General features: G+C 49.6%; 1 protein-coding gene across 1 annotated transcript in view; it reads left to right on the top strand.

Annotated features, from left to right (window-relative positions):
• Positions 1-25,218, top strand: part of LOC102488773 (collagen alpha-1(XXV) chain) — a 307,254-nt gene that overhangs the window by 246,147 nt on the left and 35,889 nt on the right. The window contains exons 11-13 of the mRNA XM_027765823.1: positions 8,892-8,918; positions 11,325-11,369; positions 23,980-24,033. Coding sequence (XP_027621624.1) covers positions 8,892-8,918; positions 11,325-11,369; positions 23,980-24,033 — 126 coding nt within the window. The remainder of the gene's footprint in view (positions 1-8,891; positions 8,919-11,324; positions 11,370-23,979; positions 24,034-25,218) is intronic.

The raw sequence follows: 25,218 nt of genomic DNA, 5'->3' as shown, positions 1-25,218 counted from the left end.
CTTCCAAGCGGAGTCAGAAGCTGTCATCGCCCCTCGTCCACTGCATTGTCCCCATCCATGACGGCTGCCGGTCCTCAGTGCGCAGAGCTGGAAGGCAGGAATTCTCCGTCGGGTGGGGCCGAGAGGACAAAGCGGCTGTCCTCTTCTCCCAGCTGTGTCCCTTCGTCCGGGGCAGAACTGCACGGGCTAAGCCCACAGGACCACTGCCGGCGTCTCTGCCTCTTCTTGTCCCCACATTCCAGACTCGTGGGCGTGTGTCTGCCTGTGGGTCTGTACGGTGAAGCTCAGAGACTGAGTCCCGAGAGGACAGTGGGAATTGCAACTGTGAAGATTTGTAAGTAGGGTACAGAGAGTTCGGGGAACATCCTGGAATCATCCAGTCTGTCACTGTGCAGATTAGAAAGCGGTATCAGAGTGACCTGACCGAGGTCACGTGGGGGGTAGTGGCGGACCCACACCGGGGCCCAGTTCACCCGGCCCAGGCCAGACCTGCCCTTCCAGCAAGGAGCACCAGCTCCACCTGGTTGTTCCGAGTTCGAGGCCCCTTCATTACAGTGAAATAAAGCGTCAACTTGGTCCCTAAACACGGCACGAGTCCCATGTCCTGTGCTTGGTCAGCCTGGTGGCCCAGACACCCTGAGCAGTACCAACTGTCCCCGTCCGCCCAGAAGCCCTGCCATGTGGCCCGGCTCTGCTGAGTGGAAGGCAGATCTGCCGCACGTGAGCACATCCGTGTCCACACGCCGAGACCTGCGACACGCCGAGACCTGCGAATCAGGGAACTTTCTGTGCCCGCAGCCAGGACTTCTCGGCATTGTCGGTTTAAAATAGGAGATCGCGGCTTCACTCAGCAGAGACTCCTTACCTGAGCGCACTGTGGGCGGCAGGGCTCCGCGAGTCGCAAGTTCGTTTCCTTTATGGCCCTCGATCACCGGGGCAGAGGGGCCTGTTCCTTTTTCTTTCTTTTTAGGTCGTTTCCATCTTGGGTTCAGCATAAAAAAATGCATTAAATACTCAGATGGGATGGGAGGGCTCATTTCAGCTGTGGCTCTGGCGAGTGGTGAGATGGGGTCTCCGTTTTGTCATCTGTTCACAACGCTGAGTCTCAGATGCCTAGAACAGCCTTTAATCTACTGGTGGGATTTCATGTTCAATATTTAGTCTGAGGCTCTGGTTCTGTCAAGTGGTGAGAAAAAAAGTATGGCTTCTTTCATTTCCCGAGCTTTCAGAGACCTCCCCCAAAGAGGTCATAGCCTCGTGATCGTGAGAAACTGCGATAAATGAATCATCCTGATTTACTGTTTTCCCCAAAAAGTCAGCTTATGAGATGTGAAAGGTGGAGAGAACTTGATCTTTTTAAAAATATTCCATTTAGAACTTTTAAAAGCAAATGTTTGTGAATAAATATGGCATACTATCACAGTAATAGAAGCAATGTCTTAAAGGAACTTTTTTTGTTGTTTTTAAGAAAGATTTTTGCTGTAGGGCACGCATGCTTGCCAGGGAGACAGAAAGAGGCAGAGAGACAGAAATTAGCACCACCATCGCCCCCCTACCCCCTACCCCCGCTGGATGGCCACGCCACAATCCCTTCTCCTCATCTCCTCTCAGGATTTTGGGCACACATGGACATGCACCCTGGGAGTTTTAAGCTGCCAGGTCCAGGACTTGAACTGTGGTTATCTACATGGGAGTCCAGAGACTTAACCATTACACTACCTACTGGTCCCTAAAGGAACTTTTTCAAATATTAGAAATTACAGAGTGATGTTATTGAAACAAAAATCTCAGATACTTAAACAGAAATGGGAAATGAAAAAGGGAACTCTCCTGTGCTAGAAATATAACGGTTTGGTAAAATAACGTTGGAAATCTACTAAGTGAACTTGGGCAATTCTCGTGGGTTTCGCCGTGTTACAGGGAGGGACAGAGAGAGATTCTCCAGGGCTGACCACGACAGTCCCTTCCCCCATCCTCCTCCTGGGATTTTGAGCATGCAGGCACACGCCCCAGTGTGATTTCGAAGCTGCCAGGCCAGACCCGAATCACAGTCAGCCTTGCAGAAGTCCCGGCTGTCACCACTCCCACCGGATGGCCCTGCGCTTTGGCCGTTTTGATCTTCATGCATTCTTGTTTCCGCTGAGTTCATTGTCTGCTAGGCACGAACCTAACCTGGGTGGGGAAGATGTAAAGTGAGTGGCCGGGCAAGTTCCGCCCAGTGAAGTGGATTTCAGAAACCTGTAAAGATAGGAGCCCGTAGGTGGCATGGTGGCTGAGGTGCGGGAATCCCACAGGGCCGACCACGGTTCGAGTCCCAGACCTGACAGCCTGAAAATCAGGCCAGGCGTGTGTGCCTGTGTGCACAAAAGCCCAGGAGGAGGACGAAAGAGACGGCATGGTGGTGTGACCACCCCCCCCAGGGCATGATTTCCCAGGCCTGTCTCGCTCTGGCAAGCACACATACCCTATGGCAAGCACACATACCCTATGGCAAGCACACATACCCTATGGCAAGCACACATACCCTGTGGCAAGCACACATACCCTGTGGCAAGCACACATACCCTGTGGCGAGCACACATACCCTGTGGCGAGCACACATACCCTATGGCAGAAAGCTTAAACCAGTATGTTACAATACAGCCAGCTGAAATGTGCTAGAGGAACACGGATCCGTAAACGCAGGCTCTGTCTCGTGCACGGAGAGGGCTATAGAGGGACAGGAGCGATGACCGCTGAGACGCACGAACGGTGAAGAGCTTCACACGGCGGCCGACGGGACGGGACGGGGCCCAGGGACGTCCTGAGGCGGGAGGAGGCTCCTCGACCTCGCCCTGTCCCACTCTCGTGTCTACTTTGTGTCTCTTCATACCCGGTCCAGCGGGGCCAGTGGTTGCTCTCCTGGACACAGCTCGGCCCTGGTGTCCTCTAATTGCTTCCAGCAGCTTCTGTGTGGCATTTCCACACACTCCCGCTGTGACCCCGAACTCATGAAGCAGCACTGAATTACACCCCAGATGGACGGGCAGTCGTGGCTGGAGTTGCTTTCTTAATCTTCCCACGTCAAATGTCCGAGTGGAGCTTGCAATTTTATATAGTTCATCTTAAACAACTCCTTCTTAGGGAAGACACGTTTCCATGATTTATTTCAAATTTCCTCTTACTCTATAAACCAGTTTATATATTTTGTAATCTTGTGATGCATTTGACCAGGTTCATATCTCTCAAAAAGTTGTAATTCCAGTCTGTCCCACCAAACCCCGGAGCGAGTCTGGTATTAATGTTTTATGACTCCGCGAGTGAGTGTATGTGTTATCGCTCTTCCCTACGGAACTGGGCTTGTCAAAGGATTTTCTTCATTTTGCCTCACTTTTATTAAATTGTGGAAAAATTCTCGACTGAAAGGGAAATCATTTTAAATGGCTTAATAGTTTGGGCTTTTATCCTCCCTCTCACAGACGGACCACCTCTTTTTCGTTTCTGTGTTTTTATTATTGAAGCTGGTTGTATATCCTTGCATTCAGAAATGACCAGCAGCTTCCAGAGCTTCGGCATTTCTCCTAACCCTCAGGGACTGAGCAGGAACTGTGTCCGCCCCCTGCGTCATTTCCTGCGAGCAGGCAACCAGAACTGGCCTGAAAACTCGTCCCGCGGGGCGTCCCGAAGCACATCATTTTGAAATGCTGCATCCTGTTTAAGTAATTAGTATCTCAATCAAATTCGTGCTCACGTCGGCAGTGGCAGAAAAGTTCATGACTTTTTTTTCCCCATTCCGTATCTATCAAGTAAAAGGCTTTTTTAAAAAAGGCCTAGAAAGTACAGCCAGTGCATAATGGCCGAGAACCATCCGTTTCTGAACTGCCTGTTTGGAAGATGAACTTGAGTTGTTAATTCCACCTGCCGTGGCTCATGGCTTTCTGAAGTGGGAGCACTCAGGCCTCCTCCACACGTGCGCTCCCAGCTCTGAGGACTCCAGGGACCTGGGTGAGTTTTGCTTGGCTGTTTCGGTATCCAAGCCCCAAACTGAATCCCACTGCTCACTCTCGTGCTTAGAGGTAAAGTGGAATGGCATAAGTGGTAGCGTTAGGATTGCTCGCGGGAAGAAAGGAGAGAATGACCTTCCCAGTCCAGTGCTGAAACACACCGTCTCAGGTACGAGGGAGGGACCTCGGCTACTTTCTGCACCTCTGTTCATTCCTGTACCTCCCTTGCACGTGAAGTAAGCCCACCGTGCAGGACTTCCCAGGCTGCGCCCTGGTCCCCCGCAGGTCACCTGGGGCCCCTTGGTGTTCTTTGCACACTGAGCACGTGCTCGACTCGTGGCCTTTGCACTCGCTGTTCCCTTGCCTGGAACGGTGTCCCACCTTCCTCGTGGCTCTCTACCTGCCCTCTTGCAGGGCCCCGTTTGCCTTCTCACTCGGGGATCCGGCTCCCTTAACCACTAGGCTCGGGCTGGCCCTCTCCATGGTGTTTAGTGGAAAACTCTGCTGTGAGGTTTCCCTGCACTCCAGTGTCGTTCTTGCTCTGTGCTTGGACTTTTTCAGCAGCTCCTTTGGTTTTTGTCTTTTGAACAAAGTTACGTTCATCGTGCCAAATCTTTCAATGAAAAGCTCTACCTTCCCACCCAGAACTGGTGTGGAAATGAGCCCATGTTAAAGTTCAAGTTGTAGTTGACATTTCTGAGCTGAAATGAAAGTATAGCTTAGTATGTTGAGATTCCACATGCTACATGCTACATGGCTTTTGATTATGAGACACATACGAAGAAATAATCCTGAAAAAGTGAAGAGGCAGCACTGTTTCCATCTTTAAGAGTTGTCAGTGAAGCATATACAAGTGTGGAAAAGAGTCACCTCGTTGGTTAGTGGAAATGGGGCAGGACAGCTCCAACTCTGGCTTGGAGAACTATCGGCCCACAGTTACTGAGTCAGGGAGTTAGCAGACATTGTTTCAGAAGTCTTGAACCACTGGAATAATCTAATTTTAGCAACGATAAGAACCATTAGTTTCGCTAGTGAATAATGAATGTATGACACACTTGATCCATGTCATTGTGCAGGCTGAAAATTCATATAAATAATTTTAATAAGTGTGGGTAAAGGGGTCATATTTGCCCACTATGGGATACATTTATTTTGGGGCTGGAAGCCGTATGACTTTTCAAATGTATTCATTTTAACAAACTGCTGACAATGTGGCCTAATTTCAAAGTCCATTTCTGAGCAGAGGAGCCTTAATCGTAAACTAAGTTTAGCTACCGTAAGATTTATCATGGGATTATTAACTCAAGACATTCGAAACACCTGGATGTGAATGGTACATTGCTTGGTGAAATAAGTGGGGTGTGTGTGTATACATGAGCATGTGTGCGTGTCTGGACTTACCTAAGTGGGGTGTGTTACACACAAGCGTGCGTGTGTCTGGACTTACCTAAGTGAGGTGTGTGTATACACGAGCGTGCGTGTGTCTGGACTTACCTAAGTGGGGTGTGTGTATACACGAGCGTGTGTCTGGACTTACCTAAGTGGGGTGTGTGTACACACGAGCGTGTGTGTGTCTGGGCTTACCTAAGTGGGGTGTGTGTACACGAGCGTGTGTGTGTCTGGACTTACCTAAGTGAGGAGTATACACAAGCATGCGTGTGTCTGGACTTACCTAAGTGGGGTGTGTGTATACACGAGCGTGCGTGTGTCTGGACTTACCTAAGTGGGGTGTGTGTATACACGAGCGTGCGTGTGTCTGGACTTACCTAAGTGGGGTGTGTGTATACACGAGCGTGCGTGTGTCTGGACTTACCTAAGTGGAGTGTGTGTATACACGAGCGTGTGTGTGTCTGGACTTACCTACATGCACGTCTGTGCCTCACACTCCCAGCTCTCCTCCCAGCTCCTCCTGGTAAAGGTGACACTTCCCTCCGCTCTCTCCTTTTTCCTGCCAAGGAGATCAAAGAGGGACTGCACACGTGGGAGCTGAGGATAAACATCCCCTTGGCAGCACCGTTATGAATAATTTCTAAGACAGGCAATCACAATTCAAAACTAATGTTAAATCTTAACAACTTTTTTTTCATATTTCAAAGTTTACCAAAAATAACAATAGTTTTCTAATAGTAAAGTATTAACTGGGTAGTCGGAAAAGTCATGATTCAGTTAGAATAGAAAAACTTACATCATGACTTTTCTAACAACCCAATATTTACTTAGAGATTTTTGCTATTGAGCATGGGCACTCACCAGAGAGACAGAGACAGGACAGAAGGTGAGAAATCACCCCCGGGAGGATGGTCACGCTGCACAACTCACTTACTTTCTTTATAATCATCCTTTGACTGTCATTGACTATTTTGTTGAAATATACAACTAATATAATTTTCCAGAATTCAGAGTTGTGGTTAGTCTTTTTTTTTTTTTTTTTGAGAGGTTTTTGCTATAGGGCGCGTGTGCTCGCCAGACAGAGAGAGAGAGACAGAGAGACATAAAGTGAGAAATCGCCGCCTGGGGGGGGGGGCCATGCTGCAATCCCTTCTCCTCCATTCTCCTCTCGTGATCTTGGGCATGCACGCACATGCGCCCGGCGTGAGTTTAACCCACCGGGTCCGGAACTCGACCCGCAGTCGACTACCTGGGAGTCCAGCGACATAGCCATTACGCTAACTGCTGGTCCCAGTCGTGGTTAGTCTTTTTTTTAACTTTGGCTATAGGATGCATGTACTCCCTGGAGAAAGACAGAAATAGGGAGAAAGTAAGAAAGCACCCCAAAGGGACAGACACACCACAGTCCGTCCTCATCCTCCTCTCAGAATTTTGGGCATGCACACACGTGCACCCAGCCTGTTTCTCAAGCTGCTGGGTCCAGGTCTTGAACTGCACAATTGGCCATGTGGGATCCAGCCCCCTCACCACACTGGCAGGCACATGACCAGTCTTCCCAAACCTCTGATTTGATATGGTCATGCAGCGGGCACCAAATTAGAAGACACCGGCATGTTCGCCTCTACTGAAAGCAGTCAATGTAAAATCTGCTCTATTTTCACCTGACACGTTCCCTCCCAGGGTTATACAGCCCAGAGTGAAATACCCGGTTTCAATGAACAGTATTTTTTCAAGTGGCCAAGTTAGGTCAACAGGGGAAGCCCCCTTAGTGAGCTGAACAGAAACTTCCTCAGTCTAAACACTGAATTAATGTACCCCCTGGTATACGATTTCCTTCCTAACATCAACATTTGAAGAGGGAAAACACTCTAGAGACACGCTCGAGAAAATGGAGTCATAGATGAGGACAAAACCCTCGTCTTGTCTTTGGTCTCGGATCAGCACACCCTCCGATCCTGCCTGTGCCGAGCGTCGCGATGGACTTCCCAGACCACTCAGCCGTGAGGAAGTGATTAAGCTTGTTTATGTGCTAAGGGGAAGTCGCAGTGCAGAAGGGGGGGCTCTGACTCGGATGCAGGGGTAATTGATTGGGAAGACCCCAGAGGACGGGTGAGGATGGATTCCAGAGTCTGCCGGATGAGCTGGCCCCGCAGGAGGGGAGACTCTTCTTCCTCTGATAGAGGACAGAGGCCCCTGTGGGTTTGGGCTGAGGAGAGACTTGATTTGGGGGATTTGTACCTGATCTCTCTAATTTCTATACAACGTCTAAAATGGGCAGATCTAAGGCAGAGGGGGCAGGGTGGGCGAGGAGGCCGGCCACAGGGACGCACTGGAGAGCAGGCCCATCGTGGCCCATCGTGAGGGAGGTCGGCTGAGCAGCGGGGCCAGGTAAGGGCAGCAGTAACAGTGCGCTTTCTTTCCTTTCCCCTTTGTAAAATAATTATTTAATTTCTTTAATTATTATTATTATTTAATGAGCTATAGGGCACGTGTGCTCACCAGAGAGAGAGGGAAAGTGAGAAAGCAAGCCACTAGGTCCAGCCATGTGAGAGTCCAGCACCTTAACCACCACGCCACTTCTGGCTTCAACAGTGAGCTGTCAGTAACCAACGCTGACTGCTGAATCTCACAGCCGCCACACCTCCGCGACCCACATAAATATTCTCACATCTCACGAGTACCGCACCCTGTGTTATATTCTGAACAGCAGCGGGCAGCGTCTGTTCCCTTTCCTGGTCTGTACCGGGCGCCGTGGCTGACCCGGGCCTCCCTCATTTGTGAACACACGTGTCACAGGTCAGGTGCTCACGTCCCCAGGGGCGGGGTGGATCAGTCTGTGTCCCTGGAGCTCCGCAGACCCCCTTCCTGCAGCTTCGCTGAGGCAGAGGTCACACTCCACGCGCATTTGCCAGGGATGGCGTCACACTCTCACTGCCCAGTGGCAATGGCCCCAGCCTTCTAAATGAGATTGATGTGATAGATTTGCAGGCACCTGAAGAAACACATGCATTGGAAAGCAAAGATTCTGTTTATTTATTTGTTTATTTATTGATTTTTAGGGAAACATTTGTGCTATAGGGCATGTGCACTCGCCAGAGAGAGAGAAACAGAGACAGAAAGCGAGAAATCACCCCCTGATCACATCACAATCCCTTCTCCATTCTCCTCTCAGGACTTGTGGGCATGCACGCACATGCACCCTGCACGAGTGTTAAACCTCTGGATCCAGGACTTGAACGGCAGTCGACTATGTGGGAGTCCAGCCTTACACGATCCGTTGGTCCCTTATTTATTTGTGTTTAAAGAAAAGTCAGAATCCTGCTGCAAAAGCGAGTGGGAGAGACCATGGTGACCTTCTTCCTGCAGCCGTTCCCTGTCCTTGGTGCCCGCAGCGTCCCCAGTGGGTTGCAGTGCGCGGGGAGAGCCCCTCAGACTAACACAGTCCTAACTGGTGGTGGTTTATGTCAAAGTGGCTACAGAATTGTTAATTGAACTGTTTTGTTTTGTTTTGTTTTTCAGGGTCCTCTGGGGCCTCCAGGACAAAAGGTAGGGTATGAGCAGCAGTACTGGGAGAGTCCCAGCTCCCTTACTGCCTGGGGGCCCAAGCTGGGCAGACTGGCCACCGGAAGCCATGCTGAGGCCGTTGGGCTGGGCATTCCACTTTCTCAAAGCACCATCACATAATGTGGGCATTCAAGTTCTAATCGACTCCATTCTAGAAAATTAAATTCATCTGGAGTAGACTTGAAAATTGTCTACTGAACTTGCAGGTTATTGAACTTGTAGTTCAAACACTGTCAAAACATTGTGACCCAACTTAAAATGTGACGCCCATCTGACATTGCAGACTGAGTGCCTGGCCTTGCCCAAGTGTGTGCTGGACAAATGGCCACGGGTGGACGAGTCCAGAGGATGTGCTTGTTGTTGGGCTCCATGTGCTGGAGTGGTGACTTCTTGACTGTCATTTCACTGTGATCCCCGGCCATCAGAACTGACCACTGTGTTCTGAAGGAGGGCCTCGGGTTTCTAAAACCACACCGACACTGCACGGACGGCCCTTAGCCAACACAGTATCACCCCATTTCCCACTAAGCTCCCGCCTTGCAGAGGGAGTGCAGGGAATGGACTGCTTAACCTGCAGAAAACTAGAGGAAACAGTTGTGCGTGACAGGTGGACAGTGGCTATTCTTTGTCTTTGGAATCCAGCAAAGACAGAGACTTTTATCCCCAAGCACAGGGCAGGTGGCATCTGTCGAAACCTAATCCTCCCAACCAAGCGAGAGGCCGTGGGTCGTGAGACCACGCGGGTGGGGACACTGTTCTTTGCAGTAATGTCTCTATTAAGCATGGTGTGAAATTGTAAAGCTACCCTAATGCACACTGGCCCAGGGTAAAATGACGGCTCCAGGCTTCAGGAAGCCCTTTAGTGACGAACCCGGCGTACACCTGCTGCAGTGTGGCACGCACCACCTCGACTGGCTTCACAATTACCTTTCCAGGGAGACTACTTTTTAGAGCAGCTGTAGGTCGGTAATTATTATTTAAATAAAAAACTTTTCCTCACTATTACTATTAAAGAAATTGAATGCCATACATCTACTAAGAAAAATCTGTTTTGGGAACCAGCAGTTAGCGTAATGGCTATGCCGTTGGACTCCCACGCAGTCGACCGCAGTTCGAGTCCCAGACCCGATGACTTAAAACTCACGCCGGGCGCGTGTGCGTGCGTGCCCAAGATCCCGAGAGGAGAATGGAGGAGAAGGGATTGCGGTGTGACCATCCCCCCTGGGGGGGTGATTTCTCACTTTCTGTCTCTATGTCTCTCTCTGTCTGTCTGGCGAGCGCACGCGCCCTGTAGTGAAAATCTCTCCAAAAAAAAAAAAAAAAAAAAAATTTTTTTTATTTTTAGACCCCGAGAGGAGAATGGAGGAGAAGGGATTGCGGTGTGACCATCCCCCCTGGGGGGGTGATTTCTCACTTTCTGTCTCTATGTCTCTCTCTGTCTGTCTGGCGAGCGCACGCGCCCTGTAGTGAAAATCTCTCCAAAAAAAAAAAAAAAAAAGAAAATCTTTTTTCTAGTTCTAGACAGAGAATAAACACATTGTATTTTTAAATGGCTTCTCCAGAGCTACAAAGGGAGGTGTGATGAAAGGAAATGACACCACTATTTAAAATATTCACGAATGTTCCTGTCAGTTAAATGTCATCAGTTTTCTCAGGGAATAATTAGATTTCTTATTCTCGACTCGCCTCATCTCTGTCCAGCTATTCACATTCACCCCAGTACACACGTGTGCCCTGTGTGTATATATACGTGTACACACACTCGTGTACACACCTTGCAAGTTTTGTACGGAAGTTGTGTTCCCCTCATCGGTGTATAACATTCATGGCACCTTTTGGAGTCTTCTCCGCAAGAAGACTGAGAAGAACCCCGTCCCTGAGTCCAGGCAGAATGAGCTTAAATACAAGGAATCCGAGTTTACAACTTGGACCCTCTATTTCATTGTGGAACAAGCAGTTGTGTTTTAATTACCTTTTGTTTAATAGTGTTTCAATTCATGAAATTCCAGTGTTATTGGCACTGGGAGGCTTTTTCCAGATGGAACTGAGCCAGTTCATTTCTTTAAAATGCCAAACTTTAGAGCTGTGTAGCCTTCTGATAGATATAGATCTCAATTTTTGACGTGTATTTCTTTAAAATCACACTAGGGTCATGTGCGCATTTAGAAACAAGATTAAATTTCAATTCTAAGGTTCCTGGGGAAGTGTGAGAAGTCTGTCTCCATTATTACATATCTGAACGCAGTAGAGAAGATCTGGAAAACGGGACCTGCCAGGCACGGTTTAGCAAGGCAAAGTTAGAGCGGGCATTACAGGGACAGCACGCATTTAGGACTGAAATGCTCCACGATTGTGACGGTCCACCTCCTTTCATCTGTGTCTCCTTAGGGTACTGTTGGAGCGCCTGGAATTCCAGGGATGAACGGGCTAAAGGTGAGTTCTGTGGAGCGCAGTGTTTTTGTAGTACGTTACGCATTACCATCATACTAGATTGCGCCGTTAGTGATAACTTACACAAATGCTACACATACTCTCGAAATACGGGAGAATGGCGGTGCGAATGATGGAGTCAGTTTAAGTTCTAAAGACGTGTGGGGCAGAGACAGCTCGTTGTGAGCACGTGTTGTGGACGCGTATGTGACAGGTGCCTCGTCCTCCTGAGTGCCCGGGGCATCAGGAAGTGCCGTGCTGACAGGCATCGAGATACACAAAATGCATGCCGCCCATTCTCTTTTCGCTGAAACAAATGCATATTATTTCATTGGTTAAGAAAACTGTTCTCCCAGAGGGAATCTATTAAAACCCTCTGAATCCAGAGGAAAGCGCCGTTTACTATTAAGCAAAGTCAGGAAACAAATGGAGTGCCCAGCTCTGGGCTGTGCTTTCACTGTGCTGTTAATCTGGTGAGCACGCACGCCCTATGGCAAAAGCCTAAATAAAAAGAAAAAAAGAGGGAAACAGTGAAGTCAAACAGTCGAGCGAGCCCCGCGGGGCACCCCCAGCCCTGGGCGCCCTGCACACACACCGCTCGGACGGAGTGCCCAGCTCTCCCACCTACAGGGCTGGCACTCTGCGCCCATCGGCCCTGGCCTGCTGGGCTGTCTGGAGTCTGCAGAGACCAGGAACACCGTGGTGGCAGCTGGCAAAGCCCGTTGCTGGGCCAGTCTGTCCAGAGCCAGGGAGCTGAGCCGGGACTGGGAGTGTTGGGCCTGGCCTTTGAAATACTCAGACCCGTGAGCTTGTCTGCCCAGGTATTTTAAATCCACGTTCCCTGACCCAGTTCTGCCGCTGTGGGGGTCAACCCTTAACGGGGAGAACGAAACTTCCATGACCTTCTCATCTCATCCGTGTCCTTCTATCAGTAAGGCTGGGACACGACGAATTGTGAACCGGCTAGTGGCCCTGCACGAGCCTCCCCTAAGACGCTGTGCTAACGCTGGTGGTCTCTGACTTCTTGGAGTGTCTCCCCCTCGTGATGGGAGACAGCCGGGGTTCCTGCCTTTCAAGTTGGCGTGAGGGCTGAAGAGGGCGTAGGAGAGGCCTGCCCAGGTTCTGTCACTGCCCAACCTGCCTCCCTTCATTTTAGTGGCATTCTGGAAATGTCCTGAGTCTGTTTTAAAAAGGCTCTGTTTCCAGAACTGCACAGTTCCCGAGTGGAGTCAGTGTCCAGAGGTCCTCAGCAAGGCTCGGGTGTCCTTTGGCGTGTAAACCCCACAGCACCTGTGCTCGCAGGCGAGTGCCCCCTGAACTCTGCGTCCCCCAAGTAACATGTCCGTCTGCTTGCTTCCCCGGTCCGGGACAGACAGAGGTGATTTTTCTGTTCAGGACACTGCGGACACAGAGCAAAACGTGAGCAGGAATTGGAAGGCGTACTCATTCTGAGGTGGCTATGAAAAGTTTATAACTCAAGTATTTAGAAAGGACAGAAAACGGACACAGCACGATGTTTTGACATTGGAGGAAACAGAATGTGTATGCCCGAGATTTCTGGTTTTGCTTTTCCTTTCGTTTCTTTTCTTTGGCCAGCTCTGAGATAACCATGAAAATGTACAGCAACCTTTAACCTGAAACAAACAGCGCTAAAACTGTCACATGTCTCTTTTGAAGACTGCGTATCCTCCATTTCTACAAAGGAAATACGCAATTTCCTCAGCAAGAGAAAGGAATGTGACATTTTCTTGTCCTGGTCACCAAGTTGAAATGATATTTCAAGGAACGAGGCAGTTCATATTTGCAGCTTTGTGTGTGGGGATACATCTCTGGTGTTTTTAAAGGGTTCTCTGCCAAGCGAGGGAGCTGAGCGACTTGACGCGTCCAGGACAGTGTCAGCACGGTGACCCTGATGTCTGCTCCCCTTCATGCCTCTGGGCCCACGTGTGCGGGACCCCGTTACCCTGCCACTATTTAACATTTGTGCTCTTTTCTGTACTGTCTGTAAGACAATACGGCACCAAAAACACGGGTCTCCTTCACCAGGACAGCACGGCATTCAGACAGTGGGGAAGAAAGTTGGCAGTAGATAAAAAATTTGATATTTAGTGCATTTGAAATGTGTCTCAGGCTCTAGAATTTGTTTTTCTGGGACAAGAGCTTACCGTGACATAATTTTTAAAGTGTATTTATTTCATGGGGTGGGGGTGGTCCCTTGACAGGGTCCTCCCCAGGTTCCCAGCCAACAAGGGTCACGAGTGCATGAGGCCCGGTGTGTTCAGGGCCCGAGATGCAACCCCAGGCGTCCGTGTGGCTCTGGCGTCACACGGCGCGCCCTGCCACTGTGCCACTGTGGCCGCGCTGTTTCGTTTTCTGTAAGCAACTCAGTGTTCTTAAAGTGTCTTGAGAAAACCTTGCTACCAGTTCACTGTTACTGAAGGAGTGCTGCTGACACTTAGGAAATAGCTTTCAGACCGGAGTTGAGCAGGGTGTGGCTTCTAAGCCATCAGAAGTGTGGCAAGCGACAGCTAGGGAGTGAAACGCTTTTCCTGCTGCATTTGAAAAAGGAAAGGAAGATCATCCGTCTCACGGTGACCCTAGCTCTCCAGCGGCGCGCCTTCCGCCACGCCTGCTGACGAAGCTGGCGCTCGGCCCTGGCCCGTGGATGACCCTGGTGGCCGCTTCCTCCCACTTATCCCCTTTACATTTTGATCACCCCGGGGCAGCTGGTGGCTCGGTGCTTAAGGAGGGAGTTCAGCCAGCCGAATGTGCCACAGGGAGAAAAGGAATATGCAGGGTGACACGGCGGATGGCGTGTCCCTCTGTCTCCTGGTGCTCTCCCACCACACTCAGCATGGACTGAGGGGTTGGGACATCAGCACCGTAGACGTGGGAGAGACCGAGACCCCTCTCCTGTTATTCTGAAGGCTCTGTGGCCGGCAGGGTGCTGTCGGGCCAGTCCTGGCCTGGGCTGCTCCGTGCTTGTTCCGGGCAGGGGCAGCCTTTCCCCTGGGCTCCGGGGACTTTGGACAAAGAGAGAACCTGGACCAGTTTCTCTCCAGGCCTCTGAGATACTCTGAGCCCACACAGTGTCGCCCGGGTCTCGTTGTTCAGCCCGCTTCTGGCATCTTCGTCCCAGCTCTGAAAGCGTTTCCACCATTCGGGCTGGTTCCCTCCCGCCGCAGGGCAGAGTAAGGCACTCTCGTGCACCTCTCCTCTGGCTGGGTGCACTGGGCACAGTGTGAGTGCTGTGACTCCCACGAACAGGCAGTGTGGGTTTAAAGCTTCGGGTGACATTTGGTCATGTGCCATGATCCCCCACAGACACACAAGCTCGCTCATGACCACGTGTGTGTGAGTAGTTGTCAGATAAACCCACTTTCCGAGGCTGGCAAAGCAGGGGTTGTTTAAATCAGTTTGTGATAGAATCCTTTTTAAAATGGAAGAAACCTTTGGCACACGAAATTGCTCGCTATGGTTTTGTTTGCATATTTATGTCAGCTCTTTAAAAGTCTGACTTCTTCGTAGTCTGATTATAGCCCTGAATTTTGCCCCATATTTGCACCTTGTCATCCTAGGAGCATGTTGGTGACAAAGACAATCTCAGTGGCCAGCAGTTAGTGCCCAGCACTGTGTAAATGCCCCGAGAGTTGGGGCTGGCTGGGCAGAGGGCGCGGAAGTCCGACCGAGCAGCTCTGTGTTCTCTTCCTCTGTCTTTCCAGCGAAAACTGTGAAGGATTTCCAGGATTAAAATCAAGTTATTCTGTCTATGCAAGCTACAGGTCTTCTGAGGGCCCAGAGTCACAGGGATTCTTCACAGAACGAAAGATAAATATCAGATGATCTGTTTTGTGTGCTCTTCAAGTACTTTCTTGAATTTATTATGATTTTTTAGACCTTGAAATAGAACATAAATTAGAATCGATACTAGAATGTCACCTGTGAATCTTTCCCAGGTAGCGACGTGATTCTTAAGTGACATTAATTTTTTATTAGTTTGTAGTTACGGTATTTGGAATTCCGTTTCATCTCTCGCACACGGGCCTCGCGGCTCCTGGTTGGCGTCGCCGCAGGCCTCTGACGGCACCTGTAGTGAAGGCATATTTAGAGAGCAGATAAAGCCAAGCTCTCAGACTGCCAGAGGCCAAGCTGTTATTTAAGGCTAGATTGGGTGCTGCAGTGAACCCAGGGCTTTTTATTCCCTGTTCACTTACTGTGATTATGCGATGCACTGGGGTCTTTCTGTTTCCTGATTTTGTTTTGCTACCTCGACCCTGTCACTTAAGCGGTCTGAATTAAATTCTTTGGGAATTGTAATGCATTGTAGGCCTATGTACTTTCAGCTTAATTAGCTTAAAGTTTCCTGTGGCAGATTCACCCAGTAAATTGTTACTCTGCTTATGACTTTCTGATGTTAGCCTTTAAGAAAAGACATTTAGACTGGGCACAGAGGTGCAGGTCTGTGGCCCCACACTCAGGAGACTGAGGAAGGAGGACTGTGTCTTTAAAAACAACGGAGAGTGAGCAAAGTGATCCATCAGTTTCTGATTTTACATGAGTCAATAGTTGAAGGAAAATATCTTACAGTAGTTCGGTCCTTTTGTGGGTTACAGATGGAAATTAAATAGTATTTATTGTGTTTCTGTCTTTTCAAGGTAGCGGTTGTACAGCGCAGAATTTGAAAACTATGTGACCATTTTCCCTCTTCTACCTGCAGTGTAAAGTGCATCCTCTTAGAGAACAAACAGAACACCAGCTTACCATTGCCGGATGCCACTGAGTCACTTCACTTCAGCCCTGAGTAGGATTGTGTGTTCCCGGGTGTCTTCTGCCTTAAGAGAGGGTCTCGCGATGTGGTGATGCGCCTGGGTAGCTGGGACCGCCCCTTGCTGACTGTCAGGATGGGCTGGGATTTGAACCTGGGCCTCCCAGGTGGCCTCACCCCCAGAGCAGCGGCGTCGACCAGCATGCGTGGCTGTGGCAGGGCCGTATGAGATGGAAGAGCTCCTCGGGCCTGGGCAGGTGGTCCCCACACAGGTGCCGCACCCCTCTGCTGCCTGCCTCTTCTAAGTCAGAGTGTGGCTGTACCCCGTGGTTCGCCGCCGTGCTGGGACCACTGGAGTGGTGGTGGCCAGTCAGCGTCTGACGCACCCCTAGCAAGGGATGAGGTGGCATCGTTCACCCATCCAGGGTTCGTACGCGTTGCTCTTACTCGTTTCCCAGCACGGTACGCAGGAGCGGGAGCGTTCTCACACAGCAGAGCGGCCTGGCCGCGCACCGGCCCATTTCCAAGCACTTCGCTCCTTTCATAATGCCAGCTGCTGCTCCTGGGGCTGCAGACACTAGTGCCCCTCTCCTCTGTCTGAGCCGTGACATCGGCCTTCGCAGGGGTGAGGCCGCACAAGACCAAGGAGGCAGGCCTGCTCTGAGCCTCGTCTCCCATAGGCAGAGCACGGCAGGTCAGGAGCTGAGAATCCCCTACTTGGCCGTCCCGAGCCTGCCAGGGGCCTGCATTGCCCCCCAGCCCGTTTCCCAAGCAGATACCTGCTTTGTGCAGCCCCAGGCTGGTGACCGTCCATGGGGGCAGCTGTGGACAGGGCTCACGGGCTATGCTGTTCACACAGGACCCCAGGCTTTCGTGTCGGAGCCAGTGGGCTGGGACAGCAGGAGGAGAGTGGGCTGGGGAGGGCAGTAAAATGGGCAGGCCTCATCTCCTGCCCAGACCTGCAGATTTGTAGGTTGCTCAAGGCAAGTAATCCCTCTCGTTATGTAAGTGTCACTCAAATAAATTCAAGTTGGCTGTTTTCTGTGACCCCTGAGCCCTGAGCTCTCCCTGTCCGGGCTGCCCCGTGTACCCGTGGGTTCACGCCAGCAGAATCGGAATCCAGAATTAGAAACATTAGCCTGAGACTTATTTCTGCAATTGCGCATGCTGGAGTAGTGTCGAAATAACTCATCTTTCCTTATTGTACACCGTTAGACATTTATAACCTTCAGGAGAGCATAATGAAGTCTTGCTTACTAGGCTTAATTTAGTTGTTACCTTAATCAGCTTAAGGCCATTTCAGCAAATTATCTGCCATGCCATGTCTGTATCGCGTCCCTGGCTGATAGGCCTGTCTACTCTTCTCCTAATTAGTTTTCACAGAACCCTGTGGACAAAGCTTCTAATTTTAGGAAGGGAGTTTGCCGATTAGATAAACAAGTCCAAATTCCTGCCGGGTGCTGGTTCTCCGGTGCAGAACCAAAGCTGATTGTCCACACTCACAGGGCTTCGGCTTCTCCGTCACCCTGTTAGACTCCTCTGCCTCCCAGAATGAGGGACTGGGGTGCAAGCGTGGCCAACACTGCCGAACCGCTCCCCACGGGGAAGCCGAGTCCCCGGGACAGTCCAGGAGGGAGGGGAGGCCAGTATAAGGAAGACTATGTGCTGACACCTTCCTCCTGAACCCCCGGAATGGCCTGGGGACACCGGAGGTGGCATGTTTAGATGCTAGATGCGAGGCCCTGAGCAGGGAGGGCAGAGCCTTCTCTAGCCTGTGAAGTTGGGTCTTGAATTAAGTCAAATCAGCTCTGAGGGATTAGGAACCACCGGATGATGCCTCAGGGCAGCAATAACAGCAAATGATAGTACCCCCTTGGGAGGAGTGACCCTTCAGAGCTGGGAGAAAGCAAATGTTTAGTCCAGCCCTGCCCACAGAGGCAAAGCTGAACCCCACAGGAGGGCAGCTCCTTGCCTTGCAGCCCAGGACCAGAGGTGGTCAGCCTGGGATCGACCCATGCTTCCTGTGGCCACAGTGACAGAGTACGCTAAAATCGAACAGAAAAGAAACGTGAGAAAATCAAGTTCTCCTCTTTTGTTCTTATAGATATATGTATGCCCGAGAGAGAGAGAGGAGAGAGCAAGCACCCGCTGAGGTGTGGGGACGCTGTAATCTCTTCTCCGTTCCTCTGCCCCAGCAGGATTCGGGGCACGTGCGCACACGTGCCTGGTCTATTTTTCAAGCCACCAGGGTCAGGGTTTTGGACCACAAGGGGTTTGGCCATGTGGGATCTGGCTCCCTTAAACCACCAGGCCATGAGGCTGGCCCAGGATTGGAGTTTTTGCCATCACTGTCCAAACAGGAGAAATGCAAGGCGGGACGCCCACAGCCCAGGCGCCGACCTCGGCCCCTCCGTAGCTGCCTGTGCGAGGGGGTGCTTCCCCGACTGTTTCCGCACCTCCTGAGGTGACCGGCCTGGTGTCTTTCCACTAGAGCATGTCCCTGTTGTGCGAGCACTCCTGCTTAGGGACAGCAGGGGGGAGTGTGAGGCCACGAGACAGACAGTGACCCTGTACGGACTCCCGGTCGTTGGGGAACTTTGACATCGTAAGGTTTGGAACCAGTATGGCCCTGGCCATGTCACATCCCTCGCCTGAGGCACACGGGGTGAGGGAAGGTGCAGATGGAGAGTTGGTGACCGGGTGTGCGGGGTGGTCCGTCTGCCCACAGGCCGAGGCGGTGGTCTCCTGGAGGTCACTGAAGTTCTGTCCCTGGTACCCGGCCTATGCGGACCCTCCCCCTCACTCCCGCCCTCCCTCGCCCCCACCTCCCCTCCGCAGCCTGTTTTTACGGTTTTCTCAAAGCCAGAGAGAAGCAGAGGACAAGATTTCCCATGCCAGGTGGCAGACGGCCAGCCGGGCTGGGGCCGATGCGCCATGGCACTGCTCCGCCAGTCCCGGGGTGCTCGGTCTCCTTGGGAAGCGGCATTGCCCCCTCTCTGCCGGGCTCTTTCAGGTTGCCCTTGAATGGCAGTACTGGAAACTCTCAAAGCCTCCAGTGATGTTTTACATTCGAGTTTTTGAAGAGTTTATGTATTTATGTTTTTAAAAATAAAAGTCGTGAACCATCCTTCTCAAAAGTCGGCCCAACGTGTGTTCAGTTCAGAGACAGGACATGGCCACGTGCGTCCTGTACTGAGGCCGCCTTCGAATCGACAGCTCGGTGGAGCCGCTCAGTCAGTTCTCTGTGGATCTGCGCTTGGGGCCTCCCGTGAGGTTCTGTCCTCAGACACTGGGACGTACCCGTGCACTGTGGGACCCGGGCGCCGTTCCGCAGTCAGACTGCTCTCTGGTATCTACCAACTATGCCTCTCCCCTTCACAAAGTGTAAGGAAACTGCTGGGAAAAGAAGTCCCAGGAAGTCACTGAGAGGCCCTGATGGTACTAAGGACGCACCGTTTCCTGGCTGAGCATGATCTCCCTGCGCGTCTGCATCCCACGAAACCTCGGTCAGCGTCGGGTGCACTGCGTGTTTTCACGAAATGTCAGCGAGTGGCTGGATGCGCCACAGGCCCCGGGCCTGGCGCGGTGCTGGGGGTGGTGCGGCATTTCATCTCTGGGCTTCTTTCACACGACCTGGGACTCAAGCCTTGGACAATAACAGAATGCCCTGCAGCCCCATCTCACTTGGTCAGACTGGTGAAAAGGTAGATGCTACATGGCCCTTTTCCTTACGTCCCCTCTCAATTCTCAGGAAACAGCTTTGTTCACTTTTCAGCTTGAACATTTTGTGAATACCAACTTGAGTTTTGAATACATGAGCAAAAAACTCTTACAAATGAGAAGAAATGTAAACTTGAACAACAGTTAAGTGCGTTTTGAAATCTCCTCGAAAGGGACCAGCAGATGACGTAGTGGTTAGTTACATCATTGGACTCCCACATGGTCAACTGCAGTTCGAGCCCCAGACCCAGTGGCTTCAAAATCACTCCGGGCGCATGTGTGTGCATGCCCAAGATCCCAGGAGGAGAGTAGAGGAGAAGGAGTTACAGTGGCCGTCCACCCGGGGGGTGATGTCCCACTTTTCCTCTCAGTCTCTGTCTGTCTGTCTCTCTCTCCAGTGAGCATGCATGCCCCAAGGCAAAAACCTCTAAAAAATAAATAAATAAAATTAGTGAAAACACTGATATCCAGTGCTGGCAAAGTAAAAATAGACACAGTGAGAGCCTACTAATGCAGTAAGGGCCACCCTGCGGCGTGGTCAGTAAGGCAGCTAGATTCCACATGGCCGACTGCACAGCTGGGCATGTGTGAGTGGGTGCCCAAAGTCCTGAAAGAAGGGGAAGTGGAGGAGAAGGGATTGCAGCATGACCATGCCCCACGGGGGGTGCTTTCTCACTACCCCCCGACCCCAAACACACACAGTCCCTCCAATGTGTGGACATACCCTCTGGCAGAAGGACAGAAGTCAGAACGCAGAGCAGTTTTAGAAATGTGCAGTGAGTGCAATAAGCGTCTCCACTGACTAATAAAACAGTCCGGAGGGGCCAGCCCTGTAGCTCAGTGCTTGTGGGAGCTCATCCTACATGGCTGACGGCAGGTTGAATCCTGGCCTCGACGGCTTCGGGCATGTGTGCATGCCCAGAATCCCGACAGGAAGGAGGAGTGAGGGGAAGGGACTGCGGCATGGCCAGGCCCCTCTGGGGGTGATCTCTGTAGCTCATGCACCCCCTGGTGATTAAAAAACAAAAGAACAGGGAATTTATTATCATCAAATAAGTTGACAAAGAATGTGAACATCAGAAACAAGGCAGGGATGAGTACTGTGCGTGCGGCGTGGATAGCATGGGCCACACCTGCCCGGGAGAGGTGATGGTCAAGCCATTTGCAAGGCAGTTGTGAATACCACGTGTAAACACACATGTGGTATAAAGATATTAAAAATTCAGAATGTCCAGGACCAGCAGATGGCATAATGGCTACATTGCTGGACTTGCACGTAGTAGACCACGGTTCAAGTCCTGAACTTTGTAGCTTAAAACTCAGGCTCACGGGTGCGCGTGCCCAAGATCCTGAGAGGAGAATGGAGGAGGAGGGATTGAGGTGTGGCCATTCCCCGGGGGGATGATTTCTCGCTTCTATCTCAGTTTCTCCTGTGAGCACACACACACTGTAGCAAAAAGAAAAAAAAAATCTAAAAAACTCTAAAAATAAATTCAGAATGTCCAACCATGCAGCACGTTTACAATTGCTTGAAAATATATAAGCATAAATTAAACTAGGAGGAAAAGGAACAGAATGAAGAAAATTATGATACACTGGTGGGATTGCAGATGGCATTTTCTGGGTCCCTTTTATGTTAAAAGTTATTTTAACAATATATAAAATCAAAGAAGAAAAGGATCAAGCGTTGGTCCCTCGACGTTCATATATTAAGGAGACTGTTAGGACGATGCCAGGCAATGTTTCTCTCCCTTGCTTCCAAATCTCAGCATGCATTTTGTCTGGTTCCAGGGGCTTAACCTTTCTTTTTCTTTTCTTTTCAATAACTCTGCTACCATGGTTATTCTTTGACAGTCAAAACAAAGCTTGTATTGTTTCCTGGCGGCATCTCCGACCTGCATTAACCGTGAGTTGTATTAGTGTGTCCTGCTGAGGATTTCTGAAGGAAGCAGACTGCACCCTCTCTTCTCAGTCACCGAGTAGGCGATGGTCCTCTTTCAGGGTGTACCTGTTTCCAAGTTTTTACCCTTCGTGATGGACAAATGGCACTTCAAAGTTTCCCCACAATGGCCATTGTTATTCAAGTCAACGTTTGGCCATTTTGCCGAGGAAAGTGCAAGCATTGCACTTACACAGGGAGCGGGTTTGATCCAGGATGCTGACTTCCGCAAGTAGAATAGCCCAATATGACAGTGCAGCGCTTTTCGCACTCCTAGGAAGATACCGTACAGCTTCACTTCGCTTTAGTTATCTCGTGGGTACCCATAAACCAGCTTTATGTAAGTTGTATTTAATTCACTTCTGTACATTCTGCAAAGTCGCGTGTAAATGGGATGGAGAAACCAAATAGCCGAACGTGAGGCTGGAAGTGGCCGTCACCCGCTTTCTCCCACTTTCCGGACTCACTCGGTCACAGTGTAACGTAGCGTGGGGAGACAGTTTCCTGAGCCAGACCATGAAAATTCAAGTATTGGACTTAGTTGTGTAAATCTGGACAAATCAATTAACCTCTCTGCCTTTGCATTTTCCACATTATAAAGTAGGGATTTGAAATAGTTCTTTGCTCAGAAGTTTGCGAGAACTGAGTTCATGAATGTAAAGATCCTGGTACTTAAGAAATATTACCGCTATTAATAATTGTGTGCGTTTTTGAAGCTGAGAGCACAAATATAAAACGGGCACAATTCCTGCCATTCTTAAAAAACAAGTTTGCAGTGAGCCTAAAACTGCTCTGAAAAATAAAATCTATTTTTAAAAACAGCAGAGGCCATTTGCAACCCTTAGTGGGAGACACGCGGTCCAGGAGCTGGAGCATGGGGAGTGCGGGGCCTGGGGCTGTGCAGTGGACACGCAAGTAGGGCTGATGGACATCCAGGCCACGTGGATGCAAAGGGCGTACCTTCCCTTTGCTTCTGAGCACATCGCGGGACTTTTACTTGTTGGAAAGCAACTGTGTCAGCCCAAAGTCTAGAAAGAGCATACACATCTTTCTGAAATAGGAAACTTTTCTAGCCTAGTAGCTTTTCAAAAATATTATTTAATTTCATTTATTTTTTTAAAATTTGCTACAGGACTCATCTGCTCACCAGAGAGAGAACGAGAAGGGGAAGTGTGAAAGCAGCCACCAGGTCTGGGACTCGAACCTTGGTTGGCCACGTGGGAGTCCAGCACCTTAACCACCATACCACCTTCTGGCCCTACTCTAGTATCTTTTATCTTTTTTCCAAAACTTATCATTCAAGATGACCATGAGACCTAAATCTGAATATTTTATTCTAATGATTTTTACAATAAAATGGAAAGAGAACTCAAAGCCAGTTTTTACCTTTGTGTCAAATGTGTCTAAATGAATTAGGTGTCCCAAGAAATGTATATTCTTCAATATTTAGATTTGTAAATATTCACTTGATTCAATCTAATTTGAAAATATTAGAACTTAGTCTTTGGGACCAGCAGTTGGTGTAACGACTATGTTGCTGGACTCCTATGTGGTCGACCACAGTTGAAGTTCCAGATCGGGTGGCTTAAACTCACGCTGGGCACGTGTGCATATGTGCCCAAGATCCCGAGAGGAGAATGGAGAAGGATTGCGGAGTGGCCATCCCCTTGGGGGGGTGGGGGGGAATTTCTTGCTTTCTGTCTCTCTGTCTCTCTCTGTGTTTCTGGAGAGCGTACACACCCTATAACAAAAAAAAAAAAAAAAAAAAAAGAATTTAGTCTGTATTCTTCTAAGCTGGTGGATCACCTAAAAGTTCTCCAACAAGAGACGGTTACATTGTCAGGTATTTTGGTATTTTTCACTCATTCGACAAACATTTATTTGATGCCAACCTTGTTCCCAGCAGCACACTAGATTTTAGTTCCGTTGATAAGCTGCTCGAGCTCTCTTCATGGAAGACAACAAAGGAGAGTCACTCTATTGTGCCCCTGTTCCTGGCACATGGAGTCGGGACCAGATGGGCTGGCTTGCATTTTCAGTAACAGTCACCTTATTCTCTATTTCTAGGGCATTACTGGATGGTGATCTTCTTCAATGATCTATATTACATATTGATTTTGACTCGTAATGACCTATATTATATATCGATTTTGTGTCTTTTACTTAGTAGTATCTATTTTTATTTTGAGGGCGAGCCTGGGTTGCCTGGAGCAGTAGGACAGAATGGAATACCAGGATCAAAGGTTAGTACAAATAAAACAACGTGGGATCATTTGACACATGAATTCCCATGACATTGTAAACTGTTACAATTTTTTTAGGTTCCGTTGGTTGCACTTGAATGGATTGTATGTCAGTAGGATAGCATGCTCTACCATAGAACTTTGTGACCAATGAATAAATTATGTTTGTATTTTCATTTGCATTAAAGAGTCGGAAAAACAAGTAGAATAAGATTTCCTACAAACTTTGTCCTGGAACCTTTAGTAACATGTGAAAGTCCGTGTTTCAAACATGACCATTGCCGTTTTACTTCTTAATGGGCACATAAAAACGAAAGCCATGTCCATCCTGCCTACATGTGCACGTGTCTAAGCCTTACGGAAGATGATGCTCACAGTGCCACTAGGGCTTTTGCTCAAGAGATGGTCACCTCTTACCCTTGAACATTACCGGAAATCAGACAAAGAGCAGAAAAAGCTTCCTAAATTTTAAGATGGATATAGGCTGAATTACTAAATAGGGGAAATGTACTGAGGGTTTTTTGGAGTGCACGTTTCCTTTGTTTCTTGAAGAGCAGATGAATCTGTGACATATAAAAATGTTGGTGACAGTTCAGTTTAAACCAAGCAGGAGACAGATCCTTAGTCCTTTGATAAGTGAACATCCCTTGAAGTACCAAACTGATGTCTAATCCCGTCAGCTGTGCTGGTATGTATCTGTACCCACAGGTGCTTGTCAGCTGATTTCGAAGATCACGTTGCTATTGACAGGTGCCTAGGACAGCTCATAATTTATAGACCTGTCCTTTGTCCCGCAAGAGAGGAAAGAAAATATTCCTTCTGGGATGACAACCACTTTTCTTTCTTCTTCCCTCTCTTGCCCTATGCTAAAATGATAGGGGCCAACACTTATTGCATGTTCCTAGTGCTATTCTAGGGTTGCCTAGCGACCACCAGGATGGCCTTTGAATGGTGGAGGTGGCCAGGAATTCAGCAAGTCGAAAGGTCAGAATGAGTTCCACAAAATGAGTTTTGCCTTCAAACTGATACACAGAGTGGGTTATAACTAAGACAAACAATAAACACAACCCACAATGATCACCTTACACCACCTTTTAAAAAAGGCAGCCTGATCTCATGGCAACATTTAGCCAAGCAGTTCAGACGGTCATAATGTGTGTGCTTTGCTTTAGAACTCTGCCACTC

The sequence above is a fragment of the Tupaia chinensis genome, unplaced genomic scaffold (genome assembly GCF_000334495.1).
Source record: "Tupaia chinensis unplaced genomic scaffold, TupChi_1.0 Scaffold139767_1, whole genome shotgun sequence".
NCBI lineage: Eukaryota > Metazoa > Chordata > Mammalia > Scandentia > Tupaiidae > Tupaia > Tupaia belangeri.
This window is presented reverse-complemented; position numbering and strand designations above follow the sequence as displayed.